A 21543-nucleotide genomic window follows, 5' to 3' on the forward strand; every position below is an offset into this window, starting at 1 on the left:
TCAGATCCTCTGCCTACACCTAAAACCCAAGTGCCTGTGCTTAGCATCCTAGCTCACACCGCAGCACCTCTTCACACTGCCCTGCTGTCAGCCTGAGCCGCCGGGGCGCGGGGGGTGGGGGGTGTCTTCCCACCTCTCAGAACCCTACAGTTGTGAAATCTAAGTCTCAGTGGCCCACGCTAGCTGACGTCCCCCTCAGCTGCTCTGTGGGCAGGCCGGGCCCCTAGTAGTCTGGTCTTCCTGAGGGAAAGGACCATGTCTTCTTCAGTTTTCACACAAACCATCGAGGTCAGGGAATCGTGTCTTTCGCATGGATTATCTGACTTAATGTCTGGACTGTACTCGGGAGGAGAAGCGTATCTGTCCCACAAAGATGCTCACAGAGGTAAATAAGGAAAGGTGATGCCTCATCACATCACAGTCAAGGAGAACAAGTCTCTCACCCACACAGAGGCAAAAACAATTCTTGATCTTATTCTATTTGGCAGTGTTAGAACCAAACCAGGAGAGGCAACAGAAAGAATGCTTGTTGGTTGTGTTGGTAACAGAGGGCTGACATAGCAAAGTCAATAATAATGATGATGATGATGATGATGATGATGATGATGATGATGATGATGATGGTGATAACAACAACAACTCACCAGACTAGAACCAACTGAAACTGAATGGAGAAGAGCCAGTGTCGAAGTCAGGTCCAACAGATCAGTTTTATAACCACAGGAGGAGCAGGAGACACATCCCTGGATCATCTGGGAGGACACTGGGTTAACTGAGGCAGGCAGGGGTCCAGGATTCTATAAAAGAGAAAGGGTCTTCTTGTAGGTTTCTAGGACCCTCTGGATCCTTCTACTTTGCCATTCTCCCATGCTTCTCTCATCTAGAGTCCCAATAGGATGTCTTCCCCTCTGTCCCAGTTTCTTGGTAAGTGAAGACTTTCATGGGACATGCTCCTTGGGCTAGTGTACAGATATAAGTGAGTATATACCATTTGGCTCTTTCTGCTTCTGGGTTAACTCACTCATTATGATCATTTCTAGTTCAATCCATTTGTCCACAAATTTTGGGAATTCCTTGTTTTTAATAGCTGAGTAGTAATCCATAGTGTAAATGTACCACAGTTTCTTTATCCATTCTTCTACTGAGGGACACTTAGGCTGTTTCCATGATCTGGCTATTATTAACTAGGCTGCTATGAACATGGTTGAGTGGGGTATGACTTTCACACGAACTCTGGTGCCTCATATTTGACCACATCCCCTGGATGGGGAGACTTGGTGGCACTCAGAGGAAGGATAGCAGGCTACCAAGAAGAGACTTGATACCCTATGAGCATATACAGGGGGAGGAGGTCCCCCTCAGTCACAGTCATAGGGGAGGGGAGTAAGGGGAAAATGGGAGGGAGGGAGGAATGGGAGGATACAAGGGATGGGATAACCATTGAGATGTAATATGAATAAATTAATAAAGTAAAAAGTAATAATACAAAAAATAAAAATTGAGAGAGAGAGAGAGAGAGAGAGAGAGAGAGAGAGAGAGAGAGAGAGAGAGAGAAAGGGTCAAGGCAACAGAGCGCTGTCATGTGCCTCTCTGCTTCCGGACTCTGGATCAGCTGCCTCGTGCCCCAGTGACTTCCCTGCTGCGATGGACCGTGCGCTCCAACTGTGAGCAGAGCAAGCCCTTCCAACACCCCAGCCAACCCACTTGTGCCTGGGAAGGTAGGCCAGCCAGCGCCCACCTTCACGGCTCCCAAAGTGCTCTAGTGTTAAAGCAGGCAGTCTGCTCAACAGCGCTCACCCTCACTGTAAACAGCAAGTGGCTTGCCCTTCAAACCTCATGCCTAACATTAAATGGCGGCTTCATAGGCTTTGGTAATTCTGGAGGGTCAACCCATTTGAGAGCATTGCAGAGGACCCTTGGACCGCCTGGCATGTTATCTGGGTTTCTTGTGCCTACATTCCATTTGTCTTTGTATCTACGTCTGGGCTATAAAATCCCAGTAAATAATCTGAACATAGCTAGTCAGTTTAGGAGTGCACTTTCTGATAATTACACCTAGATTTTCATGTAGGGTCCTTAGGCGTTTTGTTTGGGAGGCGCCCCACTTGGATTAATCTTTATCTCCACCCATTCCTATCAAACACTCTCATATCAGATTTACATCCAAGAACAGATCAAAACCACATAAAACAAGACTTAATAATTGAGACAAAAAGCAAAGTTAAGCAGCAGGGAAATGCAGTTGGTGATAGAAGCATTTATCAGGTGACATGTGACATACTTCTAGGTAGGTGAGGTCTGAAGGGACACAAACCTTCAGACCTCAAGCTTGAAAAAGTCGAGGCAGTGCCAACCTGGCAATATACCAAACTTACCGCCTGTATCGGTTACTTTTCTGTTGCTGTGAGAAAACAGCACAAACAAGGCAATTTGTAGAAGGAAAGGTGTATGTAGTCTCCGAGTTTCAGAGGGACGAGAGTCCTTGATGGCAACAAACAGCAAGCCTGGGGCAGGAGCAGAGGGCAAACATCCTCAAACACACGTGTAAGCTGAGAGAGCAGGCTGCAAACAGGCAGCTTTTCACTCTCAGAGCCTAACTCCAGCAAGGCTCTGCCTCCTAAAACTCCTCAGACACTCTGACTGGGGACCTGACACCACAGGGAGTGGGATGGGGGGGGGCATTCTCACTTAAACTACCACAAGCCACACTGAGTTACTGTCTCAAACAAGCAGTGTAGCCCTGAAGCAAGCGGTCAAATGCAATACATATACCAAGCCTTATGTTGAGTCAGCTAATGATGGCGCATCCCACCCAAAGCATCAAATGCTTTGATGCACAGATCTCTGTCTCGTTGCTCAGTCTGATCCTCAAGGAATCAGTCTACCTTGACTGACACTATGCCAATGCAGCGGTGGGCTGTGCCAATGCAGGGGTGAGCTGTGCCATGCAGAGGTGAGCTCTGCCATGCAGGGGTGAGCTGTGCCATGCAGGGGTGAGCTGTGCCATGCAGGGGTGGGCTGTGCCAGCGCAGGGCTGGGCTGTTGGCCATGCTGAGCATGAGACGCTGCTACATCCGCGTGTGGAAGGTTGTGTTCACCTGTATTCCAGGATGTGTCCGGGGCCCTTGTCTACATTTTGCTCAGGAATGGAAGCTGAAACACAAACACTCAGATGCGCGCTCTGTCTGTCTCTCGAGCCTGGCTTAGTTTCTTCTAGGGAGAGATCTTGCCTCCCGTGGAAAGCTGAGTGCATCCTGATTCTTGCCCTCACTTTGTTAAAGTGAAATTTTTGAGTCAGAATACAAATGGCCCAAAAGCAAAAACAGAACAAAGGCAGCCAGCCTGTGGGTGCAGTGGGGAGGGGAGGAGGTTGGGGGGGATGCATATGAGATAATTACATTACAATTCATAACAGTGGCAAAATTACAATTATGGGGTAGCAACAGAAAACTCTATGGTTGGGGTCACCACACCACACGGAACTGTGTTAAGGGTCCCCATATCAGGACGGCGGAGACTACTGCTACAGAACTTTTGATCTGTTCAAAATCAATAAATTGTCATACAATTAAGAAGAGCTGAGTGGGCACAAGCTTTAGTCATGGAGCTGTGGAGGTGGAGGCAGGTGGGTCAAGAGTTCAAGGCCAGATGTATTATCTAGTGAGTCTAAGGCCAGCCTGGGATAAATGAGACCCTTGCTCAAAGAAGGAAAGAGTGAGTAAACAAAGAGAAGAGACAGAGAAGTGGGAGTTCAGATCCATTAGGAGACTAAAGCTTCGGAGTCAATGATTAGCCCCCTTTGCCCGTTTATCGACAACATTTTGCTGTGTGACCTCCCTAACCCGCCTGCAGTCCTCGCTGTGCACTGGCGCTATCAGTGTGCAACCCCACACCAGGCTAGCGTCTTGTTTAGTTGGCTTGAGGAGTCGTGAATGCCCACTACTGGGCTGAGGAAGGCCACCCTCCTTTCACGTCTCTGTCTTTCACGCGTCTTTCCTTGGCCTTCCATGCAAGCTGCCCTTTTCTGCAGAGATTTCCCCGGAAATGAACAGCCATGATTACTACACTAGGGAGCAGCCTTAAGGAAATAGAGCTTCAACCTCGGGAGGGCTGTGATTACAGAGTCTTCCTAAGCCACAGGAGGACAGGCAGGAATGCACTGCTCTGTTCGGAACACCATTCACTGGACCGTGTGCACCACAACAACATTCCAACCAGTGACCAGCCACATGGGTCAAGATGGTCCTCAAATTATCACAGAGATGAGAAGTACTACTGCCAGTGGGAACACCACACACAAGGCTCTGAACACAATACACACACACATACACACACACACACACACACACACACACACAGAGGAAGGAAGGACGGCAGAGGTATGAACACGGTTTGGCCCTTCAGGTCTCTGGTTGGCTCTGCGCTGATGCTTGCCTGGGACTCACATAACTGAAAGGGGTGGGCAACTTCACAGCGAAGATGCTATCCCCGGCCCCCAACCCCGTGTGTGTGTGTGTGTGTGTGTGTGTGTGTGTGTGTGTGTGTGTGTCTGTGTGTGTGTGTGTGTGTCTGTCTGTCTGTCTGTCTCATGTACATGCTCACTTGTCATCTTGACTTGAGATAGTAGGAGACACCCCCAGAAACAAAGATTAGGAACAACTAAGTAACAATGAAAACAGGCCTTATGAGACTTCACAAAACTCTACAGGAGTAGACCCAACAACTGAATAAGGAGGGCTTGTCTGCCTCCCCAACTGTGTTCTCTTAATTGACTCCAACATAAATGAGGGAATTTAATAAAAACACACGGAGATGTGGACCTGAGAGAAAGTATCCAGTATGTGGTTAGAAGTTCTCAGAGTGCTTTAGAAAACAAGGTAGAACTTGGTAGAATTCAGAGTTCTCTGGAGAAAGTAAGTGGCCCCTGAAGTGAAAGTGGGACAAAGTTCCCATCCTCTCAGAGCTGGCGACCGCATCCCTGAAAAATGCAATTACGCACACAGACACACCTGTTCTATGCCTGAAACATGCCAGTGCCCATGTTGGCCAAGAAAGAGAGGTTGGGCTGCCCCAAACCCACCCAGAACTCTTACCCAAGGGAAGCATCATAACTCAGTGACCCAACCTCTCACAGAGGTCAGGACCCCACACCTCAGCATCCAGTGTGTGCCGCCATGCCTATTAACTCCATGCGCAGTGTGTGGCTGTGCAAACTCACCCCAAGAGAAGAGCTGATCATAACACGGCTTGGTGATGGAACCAAGCAGATGCTCTTCAAATACCTGCTGAATGTGCAAATAAGTAAACAGAAAGTAAGTGAGCATGTGTGTGTGTGTGTGTGTGTGTGTGTGTGTGTGCATGCAACTATGTGTGTCTGTGTGTGTGCATGCATGTGTGTCTGTATTGTGCATGTATTGTGTGCGCATGTATGTGTGTATATCTGCATGTGTGTGTGCAAGGAGGTGTGTCTGTGTGTGCAGTATGTGTGTATCTGCCTGTATGTATGCATGTGTGTGTATGTGCAGTTTGCATATATCTGTGTGTGTGCATGCATGTGTGTACTCTGTGTGTGTGTGTGTGTGTGTGTGTGTACTCTGTGCTCCACCTTCTACTCTAGACTTAGGATGAATTTGGCTGGGGTTACTTGTCTCTGCTAATGAACCCCTGTCCTCTGGGTCACCCTCTTTATCTGCCCACAGCTACTGTGGTCAGCTGATGGTTTAAGCTCACCATAACTGTGGGTAGACACAAAGGCCTGTGAAGTTCTGGGGCACTAATGTCTCTCCTGGGGGGAGAAAAGCTGCCCAAGTACAGTCTCGTTTCAGTAACTTCCTCTGAGGCACAGTCAAGACTCTGACGTCAGCAGCTGCTGGGGGGAACATGGCTCGGCTACCGCTGAGTTTAGAGCAAAGAACAGTAACCCTGAAGGTTGCCAGGGCAACGGGAGCCACATCCAACATCTCCACACCAGGATGCCTGGGTCCCCCTTTGGGAAGGCTGGTGACTGGATTGGCTCCCCACTGCACCCTGATGCGGGTGGGGTCCTCAGAAAGGGCCCTTTTCCTGGGCCTGGGCTTCACATACATCAGGTGGCAGACCAGCTGGTTTCAGTCTTGAATCAGGTCTTTTGACTCCTCCCAGAAACCAACCAACTTGTGAGCAGGAAATCCCGCCCCTCCCCAAAGAGGGGGAACCACAGAGGAAGAGAGATGAGATAGAAGGCTAGAGAGAGAGAGAGAGGAGAGAGAGGAGAGAGGAGAGAAGCAACAGGAAGTAGCCAATAAAAGGGAGCCACACTTATCTGAAGCCTCAAGGTAAGAGCTTATGAAATTGTATGTTGTATGTGATACTGCCACCATTCAGGGACACACACACACACACACACACACACACACACACACATACACATACACACACACACTTGCAACTCCATTGAAGTAGTGTGTCTATTAAAACAGGGTAACAGGTCTGAAAAGAAACCAACTTCTATGTCGATTTTTATTGCTGGTGAAGAAAGCTGTAAGGATGCTGAGGAGTTCTGGGGTGTGGGAGGGATGAGATAAAATACGGATGAGCAAGGACCTGGTGCTCCAGGAGCAGCCGAGTATCTGGCATAAGCCGTTGGCTGGAATAGAAAGTTGCTAAGGCTGTGGGGAGTCAGTCACACAAGCTAGCAGGCATAAGCACTTCTGAGCTGATGGCGTCTCCTCTAGAGTCTTGCTGAAATGGCTGCGGCTGCCCCGCTGCAGCCAATCAACTTGGCCTCTGCGCCAGTGGCCTGAGACCAGAGCTGTGAGAAATGGGACTCCATGGCCACCACGGGAGGCCCAGGCCTCTCAAATGCTTCTCCCGAAATGCCAATCCAGCATCTGCTTAGGACACTGACCTCCTCGGAGAGTATCCCAAGACACCTTTTCACATCAGGGACTTAGAGGAACTCTAACAGGAGAAGGAAATGCCATTCTCACCTCACAGTTACCAAGCCTCGCTGGCCATCACTTGCCAGCCAGTCCAAAATGCTTCAGTTACCCTTCTAATTACTTGGTGGTAAGGGGTGGGGTTCAAACTAAGAGCCTCAGAAAACACCTAGACAGGGCATCTTTGTTTTCACCACACTTGGCTTCTTAAAAGGCCTGTTCTCCCAAATTTATCAAGAGTGTAACAGAATCTGATACACTTTATAACTCCCGTATGCATGTCTCTGCGTGTGTGTGTGTGTGTGTGTGTGTGTGTGTGTGTGTGTGTGTGCATGTGTTGTATATGCGAGTTGTGTGTGTGTGTTGTACTATGTTGTTGTGTGCAGTGTGCATAGTACATGACATATGTGTTGTATGCTAGTGTGTTGTGGTGGGGATCTGTGCATTGTATGTTGGTGTGTGGGTAGTATGTGGCGTCTCTGTGTGTGGGGTGTCTGTGATATGTGTGTGTCTTTAGTGACATATTTCTCTCTGGGATTTGTGAATCGAAAGCTACAAACAGGGTGGGGCAGTTAAGGAAAATATGGAATCATCTCTCTTCTGCTTGCTTGTCAAGAGTTTAGAGCAATTACTTGGCTTCTTAAAAGGCCTTTCTCTCTTTAGCATGATATAAAAATAAAATGAAAAATCTTGCCTCTTTCCTAATGCTCATTTTGGTAAAGCTAAAGCTGCCTGCACCCAATTTCTGTTTGGAACAAGCCTGAAAGGTAATCCAATTTAATTCATCCTATTTTCCAAGTGAGGCAATAGGAGTAAAAGCAGGCAGTGTCTTACTGAAGGCCACATCTGTGCCTGTAGCAGAGGGGCGAGCGGACCTCACTTCTCCTTACTGAGGATCAAAATCACCCAAGCTTCGCGTGATGACACTGGGTGTCCCCAGCGCTCATGGACACTGCACCCGTCTGCAGGTGGAGCAAGACACCCAGTTACAACATGCAGGGACAGGAGGGCAGTGTCTCACTACTGTGAGCTTTTCCAGGGCCTGTTTCTTAACTGTTTGGACACTAGAGGATAGAAGTGGACAGCAAGCAGCTTGTTGTGTGGGACAGTCCGATTCTTGTCATTGAAGCAGCATTTCCTATTTCCTCTCACTGCAGTCTTCAGGCTGCTCTTGTTTTTGAGTTGGCTCAGCTTTACCCAGGGAGTAAGATGCTATTGTTTCTGGGTCTGGTGGTGGTAGGCCTGATCACACACTGCTCTAGCACGACTGCTGACCAGCAAGTGGCTTCTCCTTTATTCTGGCTGCTTCCAGCTCGCTAGACGCCTGCCCTCCACCCACAGCCCTCTCTTCCTGGAATGCCTTTGCCCCAGTTTCACATCCAGAACTCACACTTATCCTTCAAACCTTAGCTCTAGGGAAACCTCCTCTCAGAAGTCCCTCCTGTCACTCTGGGCTGGCCTGAGCCACTGTGCCCTCTGTGAGGACTGCTACCAGCTGTTATGCCACCCCTGAGAGAACCACTCACAACTCCATGACACTTAACTATAATGCACTTTGGAGCAGACACCATACATCAGCCTTTATATTTGCACCACCAAACAGTTTCAGAAAGAACCTAGCACTCAAAAATTTCAAAAACCCAGGTTGACTCCCGGGGGAGGGGCTCGGCTGATAGCATACTTGCCTGGAACACATCAAGCCCTGGGTTCAGTTCCCCATCCCAGCATAACGGGGGCATAGTGATGTGTGTCTGTGACACCAGCACTGGGTAGGGAGAGGCAGGACAACCAGAGGTTCAAAGTCATCCTTGGCTACATGGCAAATTGCGGGTCAGCCTGGACAAGAAACACAGCCTCTTTCCTTCCAGCAATAACATTGTAGCAAACCCTCCTCCCATGTGCCCCACTTATGGGGCACTCACACAGACTTGCCTCCCTCTGAGTCTGATGGAACATTCAAGAAAGACTACTCAGGATTAAACACGCATCTTGAATAAATATTCCTACCTCCTTACAAAATGCTGTGGTCACAGAGGAAGTCCAGGGCCAGCCTGGCCAATAAAGGGAGTCCAGGACAGCCAGGGCTGTTATACAGAGAAACCCTGTCTCAAAAAACCAAAAAGAAGAAGGAGGAGGAGGAGGAAAAGGAGGAGGAGGAGGAGGAGGAGGAGGAGGAGGAGGAAGAAGAAGAAGAAGAAGAAGAAGAAGAAGAAGAAGGAGAAGAGACATAGGTAACAGCAATTGAGAAATGTCAGCACCCTTTCCAGAGATGACCTGAGCCTCAGCACGGGTGCTGTGCAGCCTCAGGAGAGATTTGGGAAGATGCTGCCCCCACCCCTGTGAAACACTCACAGGAGGAACATACTCTGAAACACCAACCAGAGCTGGAAACAGGAGGATTAGACAAAACCTACGTAAAAGACGAGGTTACCAGCCCCTGTCCCTGCTCTGCTCCTAGAACAGGAACAGTCTCTAGAGCCTCTGCACCTCTACCCACTCACCCTAACCCACAGCACAAAATGAATGGAGGTTGTCCCTGCAGGAAGAACCTTAGGGAAGAGAAAGGCACAGGAGATCTTGGCACATGGGGTCTCCCTGTGGACCTTCCAGGCACTCTTACCATCCCACAGCAATAAACCTGGCCAGCAATCACTCCAGGGTGACTGTGACAACTGCCAAGGTAAGGTGACACTTCAAACATGGCCAACCCCCATAGAGATCAGCAGCAATGTCCTCTGAAATTAGGGGAGGCAGAATATCCACAAATGAGGACCAAAGGGACATATTTTTAAAGTACACAGAGCAAGAAAAAGCTCCTTAAAGAAAAAACTTCAACTGGAAAACTTTAAGTTACAGGGATGAGACTTGGGGGAGACAGCCTGTTATAGTACACAACCCTGAGGTCAGTTCCCAGTGTGACATTAAGAGCTGGGCACTGTGGCACATACTCAGATCTCAGTGCTGAAAAGGCTGAAAGAGGCAGGTCTCAAGAGCCCTTTGGCCACCCAGCCTAGTTCAGTCACAAAGCTCCTAGTTCTGTGACAGAAGCTGTCTCAAACACTAAGGCAGAGAGCGATAGAGGAAGCCACATGAAGCCAACCTCTGATCTCCACATGCATGTGCACCCACCCAGATGTACACACACACACATATATATACACCTATACACATGTGTATACACCCACCTCGATGTACACACACCCAGCCACATGTATATACACCCAGCCACACACACACACACACATACATATACATATATATATATATACCTACACACACACATATATACTCACCTACATGTATACACAACCACATACATGTATACACACCCAGCCATGTGTATATATACCCACACACGTGTATACACACCCACACACATGTGTACACACCCAGCCATGTGTATATACACCCATATACATGTATACACACACTCACACATGTATATACACCCACCTACATTATGTACACAATTATGATGTAGCTCCTGAAGATAAAATTATGAAAATCTCCCAGAAAAAGAGGAAATAAAGGATAAAGACTATAAAAGATCGGCATAAAGCCTTATTAGAAATCTTCTAATAAGAACTGGGGTTGCATTGAGGGTGGGAGTGGAAGAGAATTCACTAGCCAAGAAATACTTTCTCCAAAGTTTCTTAAGGCAAAGGACCAGAGACTCCATTTCCACAGGCAGGAGGGTACTCAACACGCCCTACAAAATGGAAACCAACTCCCCACCAAATAAAATACTGGAAATGCTACACCCCAGAAATGAACAGGGCTGAGAAACTAGAGAGAGAAACAGCCTATGGACCAACAGCGTTTTGCTAGAAGCCAAAGCAGCACAGCAGTGCCCTCCTGTTGAGAGAGACTAATATCCATCCCAGAATTCCTTGCTCAGCTAAATCCAGTGAAAGGGGAAGTTAGGACAAGCAAGGGGCTGATGGGACCAGAACGGCTGCACTGCCTGAGGCCTGATGGACTCAAGCCACTCAGCAAAACCACTACTCCCCTTTCAGAGTCCTTTTTACATAAGGAAAAAAAAAGTCCTTTGGTATTCCGGGGGGGGATACACCAAAGAAGATTAAAAAAAAAAAAAAGGATCCCCAGGTAACTGCAAAGGAAGGTCCCCACATCACCAAGCTGTAAAGCTCTGACCAGGCTGGAAGAGAAGAAACCCAGCATGTGCGACCTGTTTGCTTGGTTTGTGTTTTTTATCAGAGAGTTTGGGGAACATAAGCAACTAAGAAAGCAGAGAAATAAAATGGAGATGTTGGCCCCTCCTTCCTGGGGCGCTCTAGGGACCTTGCCCAATCCTCCGGGAGGCAGATCAGGATTAAGACCAGTATGGTGAGGTGCTGGAGAGATGGCTCAGAGGTTAGGACCCTGCCTGTTTTTCCAAAGGTCCTGAGTTCAATACCCAGCAACCACATGATGGCTCACAACCATCTACAGTGAGATCTGGTGCTCTCTTCTGGCCTGCAGGCCTTATATCAGGCCTTATATCCAGGCAAAACACTGTATACATAATAAATAAATATATCTTTTAAAAAAAGAAAAAAGAAAAAAGAAAAAGACCAGCATGATAAAGCCCGGATTGCAGGCACACACCACCACGGCCAGCTCTTCACTCAGTTCCTCATGTTCACATAGTAGGCGCTTTACCAACTTCACCAAATGGACCATCTTGCCGGCATGGAGAATCAAATTTAAAAGTGTCTCAGTCGTCGATCAGGCGCATGTCAGTGCCTGGGGTCACTAAGTTACTCCTCAAAGTAGCCATATAACTAAGGCACCACCTAGGGAGCTAACGCTGAGCTCAGTTTGTGGAACAAGTTTGTTGTACTTCTTTGGATAATATCACAGGGAGACGGAGCTAGAGCCTGGTTAGGAGGCTTAGACGGAGCTAGAGCCTGGTTAGAGGGCTTAGACGGAGCTAGAGCCTGGTTAGGGGGCTTAGACGGAGCTAGAGCCTGGTTAGGATGCTTAGACGGAGCTAGAGCCGGGTTAGAGGGCTTAGACGGAGCTAGAGCCTGGTTAGGGGGCTTAGACGGAGCTAGAGCCTGGTTAGGAGGCTTAGACGGAGCTAGAGCCTGGTTAGGGGGCTCAGACGGAGCTAGAGCCTGGTTAGGGGGCTTAGACGGAGCTAGAGCCTGGTTAGGAGGCTTAGACGGAGCTAGAGCCTGGTTAGGGGGCTCAGACGGAGCTAGAGCCTGGTTAGGAGGCTTAGACGGAGCTAGAGCCTGGTTAGGAGGCTTAGACGGAGCTAGAGCCTGGTTAGGGGGCTCAGACGGAGCTAGAGCCTGGTTAGGGGGCTTAGACGGAGCTAGAGCCTGGTTAGGGGGCTTAGACGGAGCTAGAGCCTGGTTAGAGGGCTTAGACGGAGCTAGAGCCTGGTTAGGGGGCTTAGACGGAGCTAGAGCCTGGTTAGAGGGCTTAGACGGAGCTAGAGCCCGGGTTAGGGGGCTTAGATGGAGCTAGAGCCCGGGTTAGGGGGCTTAGACGGAGCTAGAGCCTGGTTAGGGGGCTCAGACGGAGCTAGAGCCTGGTTAGGGGGCTTAGACGGAGCTAGAGCCTGGTTAGGGGGCTCAGACGGAGCTAGAGCCTGGTTAGGGGGCTCAGACGGAGCTAGAGCCTGGTTAGGGGGCTTAGACGGAGCTAGAGCCTGGTTAGGGGGCTTAGACGGAGCTAGAGCCTGGTTAGAGGGCTTAGACGGAGCTAGAGCCTGGTTAGGGGGCTCAGACGGAGCTAGAGCCTGGTTAGGAGGCTTAGACGGAGCTAGAGCCTGGTTAGGGGGCTCAGACGGAGCTAGAGCCTGGTTAGGGGGCTTAGACAGAGCTAGAGCCTGGTTAGGGGGCTTACACCCCGTACAGCACTGTTGCCACCAAGGACAGAAGGACTTGGCACAGAACTGGGCTCAGCTCCAAATACAAACCAGACAATCGAGGGTTTGCAGCCAAACTGCAGGACGGAGATTGGTAGGTGGAAAATTACTAAGAGGAAACATCAGGGTAAAGGAAAAGAGATGGCTCTGAGGGAACTGGCCTGGCAGGAATCTTGCTGAAGGCTGGCCGAGGTGACTGCCACCGCCTGGGGTGGAGGAAGGCGAGGAGACTGGAGGGATATTGAGAGGGGAGGGGCAGGGGCAGAGCTCTTGCCAAGTAAACTAGCAGGGTCTTGACAGGGCTGGAGTTTTGCAAAGAAGTGTACACAAATGGGCCTTGCAGATCGTCCTGGAGCCTGCTGGGCCAAACAAGAGGAATCTTTGTAAGAAACCTTGGAAAAATGCACATTCCTGGGTCCTACCCTTGACTTGAATCATTTATCAAGCCTGCTGGGGTCTGAGAATCTGTTCTGCACTTTCCAGGACCAGTTGTGGGGTGGGGTGGGGTGGTGTGGTGTGGTGTGTGGTGGTGTGTGGTGGTGTGTGGTGGAATAGGGTGGGGTGGGGTGGAGTCGGGTAGCTGGAGTGTGTGTGTGTGTGTGTGTGTGTGTGTGTGTGTGTGTGTGTGCAGGGAGGGGGTCAGGGTTGCTGGTCCCTGATGTGGCTCTTTCTGAGCATGTGTCAGCACTTATGAGTCTTCCCCTCCCTTCTCTTTCATCCTCCTTTGTCCTGACTTAACCCATGGGTCCCTCTGGGTTACAGAAACATTGCCAGAAGTCCCAGTGTCTGTCTTTGGCTTTAAATTGCTGCAGTCATTTTCTTCTTCCAACCCTTGGGCGCCCTCTCCTGCCAGAATCTGTTAAAAAAAAAAAAACTTCAGGATCAAAACTAACCTAAGGGGGAAAAAAATCAGGAAAAACAAAATATCATTCACAATAGTTCCAAAGCATAAATGCTCTAATAACCAAGCTACCCAGAGTAGTGAGGACAAAACACTGGTGAAAGAACTGAAAATGACCCTCGAAATGGACTGGCAGGATCAATTCTGTGAAATGGCTTTTACCAAAAGAAAGCTACAGATTCAATGCAATCCCCATTGAAATCCTGATGGCATTCTTTATAGAACTAGAAAAAGTCCTAAAACTCAAACTCATGCGGAACCACAGAAGACAGCCACAGTGATGATGGACCACAAAAGAGAGCCACAGCGATGGTGGACCACAGAAGAGAGCCATGGCGATGCTGGAGGCTCCATAATGCCTGATCTCAAATTCACCTCAGAGGCACAAGGACAAACCCAGCTCAAAGCAGAGAAGGAAGCCGCACAACTGCACCCATCTGATTTTTAACAGAGGCACACGCTGAGCAAGGTCAGGCTCTTCAACATTGGTGCTAGGGAATCAACAGCACATGCAAAAGAGCGAAATTAAATAGATTTCTCCCTCACCCTGCACAAAGCTTAATAATAGATTAAAGGCTTTAATATAAGACCAAAGTGCTCAGGAAAAAACATAAAGAGAACACTTCAATGATATAGGCACAGGCAAGAACTCTCTAAAAATAACTGTAATTGCTCAATAAATAATGCCAAGATTGACATGTGGGATTGCATCAAATTTAAAAGCTTCTGCACAGCAAAGGAAATAATCGGAAGAATGAAGGGGAAGCCTGCGTAATGGGAGAAAATCTTTGCCACCAACTACACAGTGGACAGGGAGTTACTATCTAGGACGTATAAAGAACTACAAAAACTAAACACAAAAAGACAAGTTGTCTACTCAATAACTGGAATGGTGAGTTGATGGACAGTTCTCAAAAGAAGAAACACAAATGATCAATCAATACTTTTACAAGTCTTGAATATTCTTAGCCATGTGGGAAATACAAACTAAAGCTGCTTTAGGGTTTATCTCTCTTCGACCAGACTAGCTATCATAAAGAAAGCAAAGGACAAGAAATGCTGGTGAGGATGTGGGGGAAAGTGGGACAGTAACAGAGGGGTAGCCCTCCAGCCATCCTGCTCCTCCCTCCAGCCATCCTGCTCCTCCCTCCATCTATCCTGCTCCTCCCTCCAGCCATCCTGCTCCTCCTCCAGCCATCCTGCTCCTCCCTCCAGCCATCCTGCTCCTCCCTCCAGCCATCCTGCTCCTCCCTCCAGCCATCCTGCTCCTCCCTCCAGCCATCCTGCTCCTCCCTCCAGCCATCCTGCTCCTCCCTCCAGCCATCCTGCTCCTCCCTCCAGCCATCCTGCTCCTCCCTCCAGCCATCCTGCTCCTCCTCCAGCCATCCTGCTCCTCCCTCCAGCCATCCTGCTCCTCCTCCAGCCATCCTGCTCCTCCTCCAGCCATCCTGCTCCTCCCTCCAGCCATCCTGCTCCTCCTCCAGCCATCCTGCTCCTCCCTCCAGCCATCCTGCTCCTCCCTCCAGCCATCCTGCTCCTCCCTCCATCTATCCTGCTCCTCCCTCCAGCCATCCTGCTCCTCCCTCCAGCCATCCTGCTCCTCCCTCCATCTATCCTGCTCCTCCCTCCAGCCATCCTGCTCCTCCTCCAGCCATCCTGCTCCTCCCTCCAGCCATCCTGCTCCTCCCTCCAGCCATCCTGCTCCTCCCTCCAGCCATCCTGCTCCTCCCTCCAGCCATCCTGCTCCTCCCTCCAGCCATCCTGCTCCTCCCTCCAGCCATCCTGCTCCTCCCTCCAGCCATCCTGCTCCTCCCTCCAGCCATCCTGCTCCTCCTCCAGCCATCCTGCTCCTCCCTCCAGCCATCCTGCTCCTCCTCCAGCCATCCTGCTCCTCCTCCAGCCATCCTGCTCCTCCCTCCAGCCATCCTGCTCCTCCTCCAGCCATCCTGCTCCTCCCTCCAGCCATCCTGCTCCTCCCTCCAGCCATCCTGCTCCTCCTCCAGCCATCCTGCTCCTCCCTCCAGCCATCCTGCTCCTCCCTCCAGCCATCCTGTTCCTCCCTCCAGCCATCCTGCTCCTCCCTCCAGCCATCCTGCTCCTCCCTCCAGCCATCCTGCTCCTCCCTCCAGCCATCCTGCTCCTCCTCCAGCCATCCTGCTCCTCCTCCAGCCATCCTGCTCCTCCCTCCAGCCATCCTGCTCCTCCCTCCAGCCATCCTGTTCCTCCTCCAGCCATCCTGCTCCTCCCTCCAGCCATCCTGCTCCTCCTCCAGCCATCCTGCTCCTCCTCCAGCCATCCTGCTCCTCCCTCCAGCCATCCTGCTCCTCCCTCCAGCCATCCTGCTCCTCCCTCCAGCCATCCTGCTCCTCCCTCCAGCCATCCTGCTCCTCCCTCCAGCCATCCTGCTCCTCCCTCCAGCCATCCTGCTCCTCCCTCCAGCCATCCTGCTCCTCCCTCCAGCCATCCTGCTCCTCCCTCTAGCCATCCTGTTCCTCCCTCCAGCCATCCTGCTCCTCCCTCCAGCCATCCTGCTCCAGAGTGTTTACCCATGGACTCTGTCAGCATACATGGAGACACGTGCATATCCATGTTCACATCCACAATATCCTATGCCAGCCATGACTACCAATGAAAAATGGGTAAAGACACAGTGGAATTCTACTCACCCATAAAGAAAATGAAATTATGACACCTGCAGGAAAATGGATGGAACTGGAGAGTATTATGTCAAATAAAATAAGCCATCAGAGAGACAACAGGTTTTCAAAACCTTATATAAGGAATAGAGTTAAAAAGAGAGAGGAGTAGGTGAAAGAGAGAAGTAAGTGTGTGTGTGTGTGTGTGTGTGTGTGTGTGTGTGTGTGTGTATGTGTACTGTATGTACCTGTTGTGTGAATGTGTAATGTGTGTACATGTGTGTGAATGTGTGTGTACTGTATGTATCTGTGTGTGTAATGTGTGTGCAATGTATGCACACTGTATGTGGCTGTGAGTGAGTGAGTGAGCATGAAAACAGAAAGGAGCTATGAGAGGAGAGCTCCAAAGGGAAGGAGAGGTTGAGAGGAGAAGCTAAGGCGACCTGTGTCATCAGAGCAGAAGGGGGGCCACCTGGGGGGATGAAGGGGTCAGCAAGAGGGGAAGGGACAGAGAAGGGCAGTGGAATAAAAATAAATTATAGTGACATGTATAAAAATGACCCAATTAAACCAATTTTATGCTAACCTTACACACACACACACACACACACACACACACACACACACACACACACACTGCCGCCACAAAAACCACCCTTAAATCCTTCAGCATCCGAAGCCCAGAAACTGCCCCTGGTTCCCGCCCTATTTATCAGGTCACTTCTCAGGGCTGCTACCAAGCCCACAAACTCCATGAGCCTTCCTGTTGGACATAAAATGGAAAGTTAAACACGAGAAAGACGAGAATGGAAGATCCACATGGTGGTTGGGCGAAGGGGGCGACATGGAAGGAGTCTCCCCCACCTTCCTCTCTTAACCCTCTCCCAGGATTTATGAGTATCTGGGGAAGCTGTGTTCATCTGTTTTCCAAAATTAGAAGGAAGCAAGTGAGGTACGCCAAGAAGCTCCCTGGACTTGGGAGCAGAAGCAACGAGTTCAATGTCCACGCTCGCTGCTTTCCTCGATGCTGAGAAGCAGGCTTCTTTGCCAGCGCTGTGTCCCATGTCGACTAGAGCCAGATCCATAAATCACAACCTTCCACAGCTATAGCTTCACTCTCCACAGGACTTTTCTCTCGGCTTAGGAGATGCTCAGAAGTATTCGAATGAAAGCTTAACTGTTGCTGCCTCTTGGTTCTGAAGGTCCCTTAAAGGGCACATGCACATATACACGTATACACAACTCACATATACACAATACACACAGGTACACAAAACATGAGATACACACATATACACACATACATGACACATGAGATACACACATACATACACATACACACATATATACAACACATACATGCTCACACAGCATACACACAAACATAATACACACACAACACATACCCACACAGCATACACAAATATCCACACATACACAATACACATACATATATAACACACAGGCAAACTAATGCTTATACACAACATATGCACAAAAACACACATACACAGCACACACACAAACACATGCTCACACACAAACACACCCAATGTCATATTTTCTCACACACTTTCATTCTTCAGCTTGGTATCCCTGCTTTCGTGACGTCAGAATGCCCCTCACAGATGCTCTATGGCTCCGGTGACCAGGACCACTGTGTCCCTAACCTGTTCACTCTGCCTGAACTCCATGGCTCCTTGAGATTTGTCACTTTGATTTCTGTATTTCCTCAAGTCCTCCTGATACTGGCTCTCCCCTTTTTTCCTTCACCAGCTTTCTTCCATGACTCAGGATATAAACCCTTCTGCCTTTGCTTTCTTCCTGTTAGTCTTAAGTGTGCCTATAAATTTAAATTTATAAATCAGAAAGTTAAGCTGGTTTAAGTTTTTCAAGTCCATAGTTATAGCCTAGCCTTTGCTGAACTCAGAGTTCTACCAGATACCTGCCTCTGAGCTGTGCCACAAATTAGTACACTGCAGATACTCACTGAGCATGTGACAACACTAAGCAAGGTGCTAACACTGAAGATGCAGTGGTGGGCAGGATGGGCCGGGCACTGCAGCACTGGGTAAGAAGGGCTGGGCACTGCAGGGCTGGGCACTGCAGGGCTGAGTAAAAAGAGCTGGGCATTACAGGGCTGGGTAAGAAGGGCTGGGCACTGCAGGGCTGGGTAAGAAGGGCTGGGCACTGCAGGGCTGGGCACTGCAGGGCTGAGTAAGAAGAGCTGGGCATTACAGGGCTGGGTAAGAAGGGTTGGGCACTGCAGGGCTGGGTAAGAAGGGTTGGGCATTGCAGGGCTGGGTAAGAAGGGCTGGGCACTGCAGGGCTGGGTAAGAAGGGCTGGGCACTGCAGGGCTGGGTAAGAAGGGCTGGGCACTGCAGGGCTGGGTAAGAAGGGCTGGGCACTGCAGGGCTGGGTAAGAAGAGCTGGGCACTGCAGGGCTGGGTAAGAAGAGCTGGGCATTACAGGGCTGGGTAAGAAGGGTTGGGCATTGCAGGGCTGGGTAAGAAGGGCTGGGTATTGCAGGGCTGGGTAAGAAGGGCTGGGCACTGCAGGGCTGGGTAAGAAGGGCTGGGTATTGCAGGGCTGGGTAAGAAGGGCTGGGCACTGCAGGGCTGGGTAAGAAGGGCTGGGTATTGCAGGGCTGGGTAAGAAGGGCTGGGCACTGCAGGGCTGGGTAAGAAGGGCTGGGTATTGCAGGGCTGGATAAGATGGATTGGGCTCTGCAGTGCTGGGCAGGATGGGATGGGCGATAGTCACTGTCCTTTGGCCCTCACAGAAATTCAGCTATCAATATGGAGGAGAGTTGGGAATGAAGGGAGAGTTGGCTTAGAAGAGAAGTGGCCAGTTCTGGGTACATCTTGTCTGGTCCCAGGGAAAGTGAGGAAGACCCCTCCATGGGACTTTGAAGGGCAGTGTCTGAAGGACAAGACTGATTCAAGTGAAGAAGAGGAAACTCCTGGGGAGAGGACCTGAGGTTTCTGGATTTTATCTTAAGATCCATGAGGAACCACTGGATCCGTCCACACTGATGGGTCACAGCGTGAACTGGATAGAACACCCGGGAATTGATGATGCCCATGTAACAAGCTGGTACCCACAGGATTCCTTTGTATTCTTTTTTTTTTTTTTTTTTTTTTTTTTTTTTTTTTTTTTGGTTTTTCGAGACAGGGTTTCTCTGTGTAGCCTTGGCCATCCTGGACTCACTTTGTAGACCAGGCTGGCCTCTAACTCACAGCGATCCGCCTGCCTCTGCCTCCCGAGTGCTGGGATTAAAGGCGTGCACCACCACGCCCGGCTTCCTTTGTATTCTTAGACTTCATAAACTATGTTGTTTTTTTTTTATTCTTGGGCACATACCAAGTATTTTGCAATCATATTTTAAAGAGGAGAAATGGTCTGAATTTAGAAATGATGGCATGTCAGAGGGCGGAGTAGGTTACTTAAACAGAAAGAGCGAGCAGTAGTCTGAGTTACAACAGTCACTGTGAAGCAGGCTTGGGAGATGGTTCTAGAAGCACTTACAAGGCAGCGTTGGCAGGAGGAAATGTGGAGCTATGAAGAGGAAGGTGTAGAAAGGACTAATGGAGGTTAGTCTGTGTGGAAGGTGGAGCCATCCGTCAAAATAGACACCACCCGGAAACAGAGAACAAAAGGTCGTGGGGATCAGGCAGCTGTCCTTAAAACATTAGACAGAAGTTGGCCACCCAGCCAACTATGTCACCCTGAGATGCAGACCAGAAAATAAAACCAAACGACCACACACGTTTGTCCAGTGCTCCCGGAGGCAGGAGGTGGACAGCTCCGACCACTGTGCTCTCTCTCGAGCGAGAGCAAGAGCACAGAGGAACAAGGTGCTAAGCCCTGCAAGCTCAGAATACCACACAAGGTGAAAGAAGTCGAACTGGAAAGGACCTGTCAGGTGACCCCACTGCTGGGGAAGGCCCAGAAAAGGCAAGCCTACAAAGGTGAAAGAGGAGCAGTGGCCATCCAAGCCGGGCTGGAGGCGATGGTGTGTGTCAGGTAGGAAAAATGCTCTAAAGTTGGGTTGCTGTGATTGTTTCCTTGCTCTGCAAATTATTAAAAATCATCCAATCGCACAAAGAAAATGAAGTAGTTTTCTAGTAAATACTGTATTTCAATAGTAGAGCTGTTAAAAAATAGTTTGGGCCATCAGGATGGCTCAGCGAGTAAAGGTATTTGCTGTCAAGCTTGACAAGCTGACTTCAATCCCCAAGACCTACGGTAGAGAGCTGGCTCCCACAAGTTGTCCTCTGACCTTCACACATGCACACCCACATACATACATGAACATGCATACACATGTACACATGCACACACACATACATGCTACAATAAGTGAAAATTGAAAACAGGTCAGTCTAAGCATGTTGGGTTTGAGGTGTTCATGAGGCGTTAAAGGAAACACTGAATGAATAGGGGGCCATGCTCCCTACAGCTGAGAAAGGGAACACAAGAAAAATGACAGTGAGTGAAGCCGTAAGATTGAGGGCAACTAAAGAGAAGGAAAGAGAAAGAACAGAGTCAAGGCTAAGTCTGGCTTTTAAGGACTCAGAGAGAGAAGTCTGTCTATAGAGCAAGCTAAGGGACTGTCAGAGAGACAGAAAGATAAACCAGCAGAAAAACTGATGCAGGCCAAAGGAAGGAGAGGGAAAAAGGAGGAGAGAGAAACAGTAAGTGTTACCTAGAGTCAGGCAGCAGAGAAAGGGGTGGCAAAAGGATTCGGTGAGGCCTGAGGATCCTGGTGATGAGGTTGGACATAGCTCCAGGGTGCTGCACACCCCAGGGACATCACCATGGAGGCATGGCATGGTGCACAAAGTAAAATTCCAGAGGGCAGGAAGAGATGGGTGATCCTGAAGAGCCAAAATGTCTCAGGCTTTTCTTCTCAGGCAATGACAGGTTGCAAAGAGACAGGGGACCAGCAGCATCCCAGGGTGGGGACGGAGAGGCACTGAGTTCAAAGCTACACAACTAGAAAGAGGAGTCCAGAACCATCCTCTCCAAGTGGGGCTACTTAAGACCCTCAAAGGTGCATGCACTGCTTTCTCTTCTGGTCCAGCCTCCCCTCTTGGAACCGCTGTGTGAAATTTAATGGTCCAACATATAGTGCGGTTTGCAGTTCCCCAAACACACCGTTGTCTTTCACACCTCCCTCTATTTTCTCCCACAGCTCCCTTTAC

General features: G+C 49.6%; 2 protein-coding genes across 3 annotated transcripts in view; one reads left to right on the forward strand and one right to left on the reverse strand.

The window, feature by feature from the left end:
- Positions 1 to 21543, reverse strand: part of LOC311602637 (UPF0739 protein C1orf74 homolog) — a 121103-nt gene that overhangs the window by 21576 nt on the left and 77984 nt on the right. The window lies entirely within an intron of this gene.
- HSD11B1 (hydroxysteroid 11-beta dehydrogenase 1) overlaps positions 6211 to 21543 on the forward strand; it is a 47036-nt gene continuing 31703 nt past the window's right edge. The window contains exon 1 of one of the 2 annotated variants that reach the window (XM_084790957.1): positions 6211 to 6314. Coding sequence is in view for 1 of the 2 variants with exons in the window: in XM_084790956.1 (XP_084647082.1) it covers positions 20349 to 20362 (14 nt within the window). In the remaining variant the exon portion in view is untranslated. Of the gene's footprint in view, positions 6315 to 20047; positions 20363 to 21543 lie in introns of those variants that run through there. The other variant, XM_084790956.1, reaches the window with a different exon arrangement.

This window comes from Acomys minous (genome assembly GCF_964271855.1).
Source record: "Acomys minous genome assembly, chromosome: 1".
In the NCBI taxonomy this organism is placed as follows: domain Eukaryota; kingdom Metazoa; phylum Chordata; class Mammalia; order Rodentia; family Muridae; genus Acomys; species Acomys minous.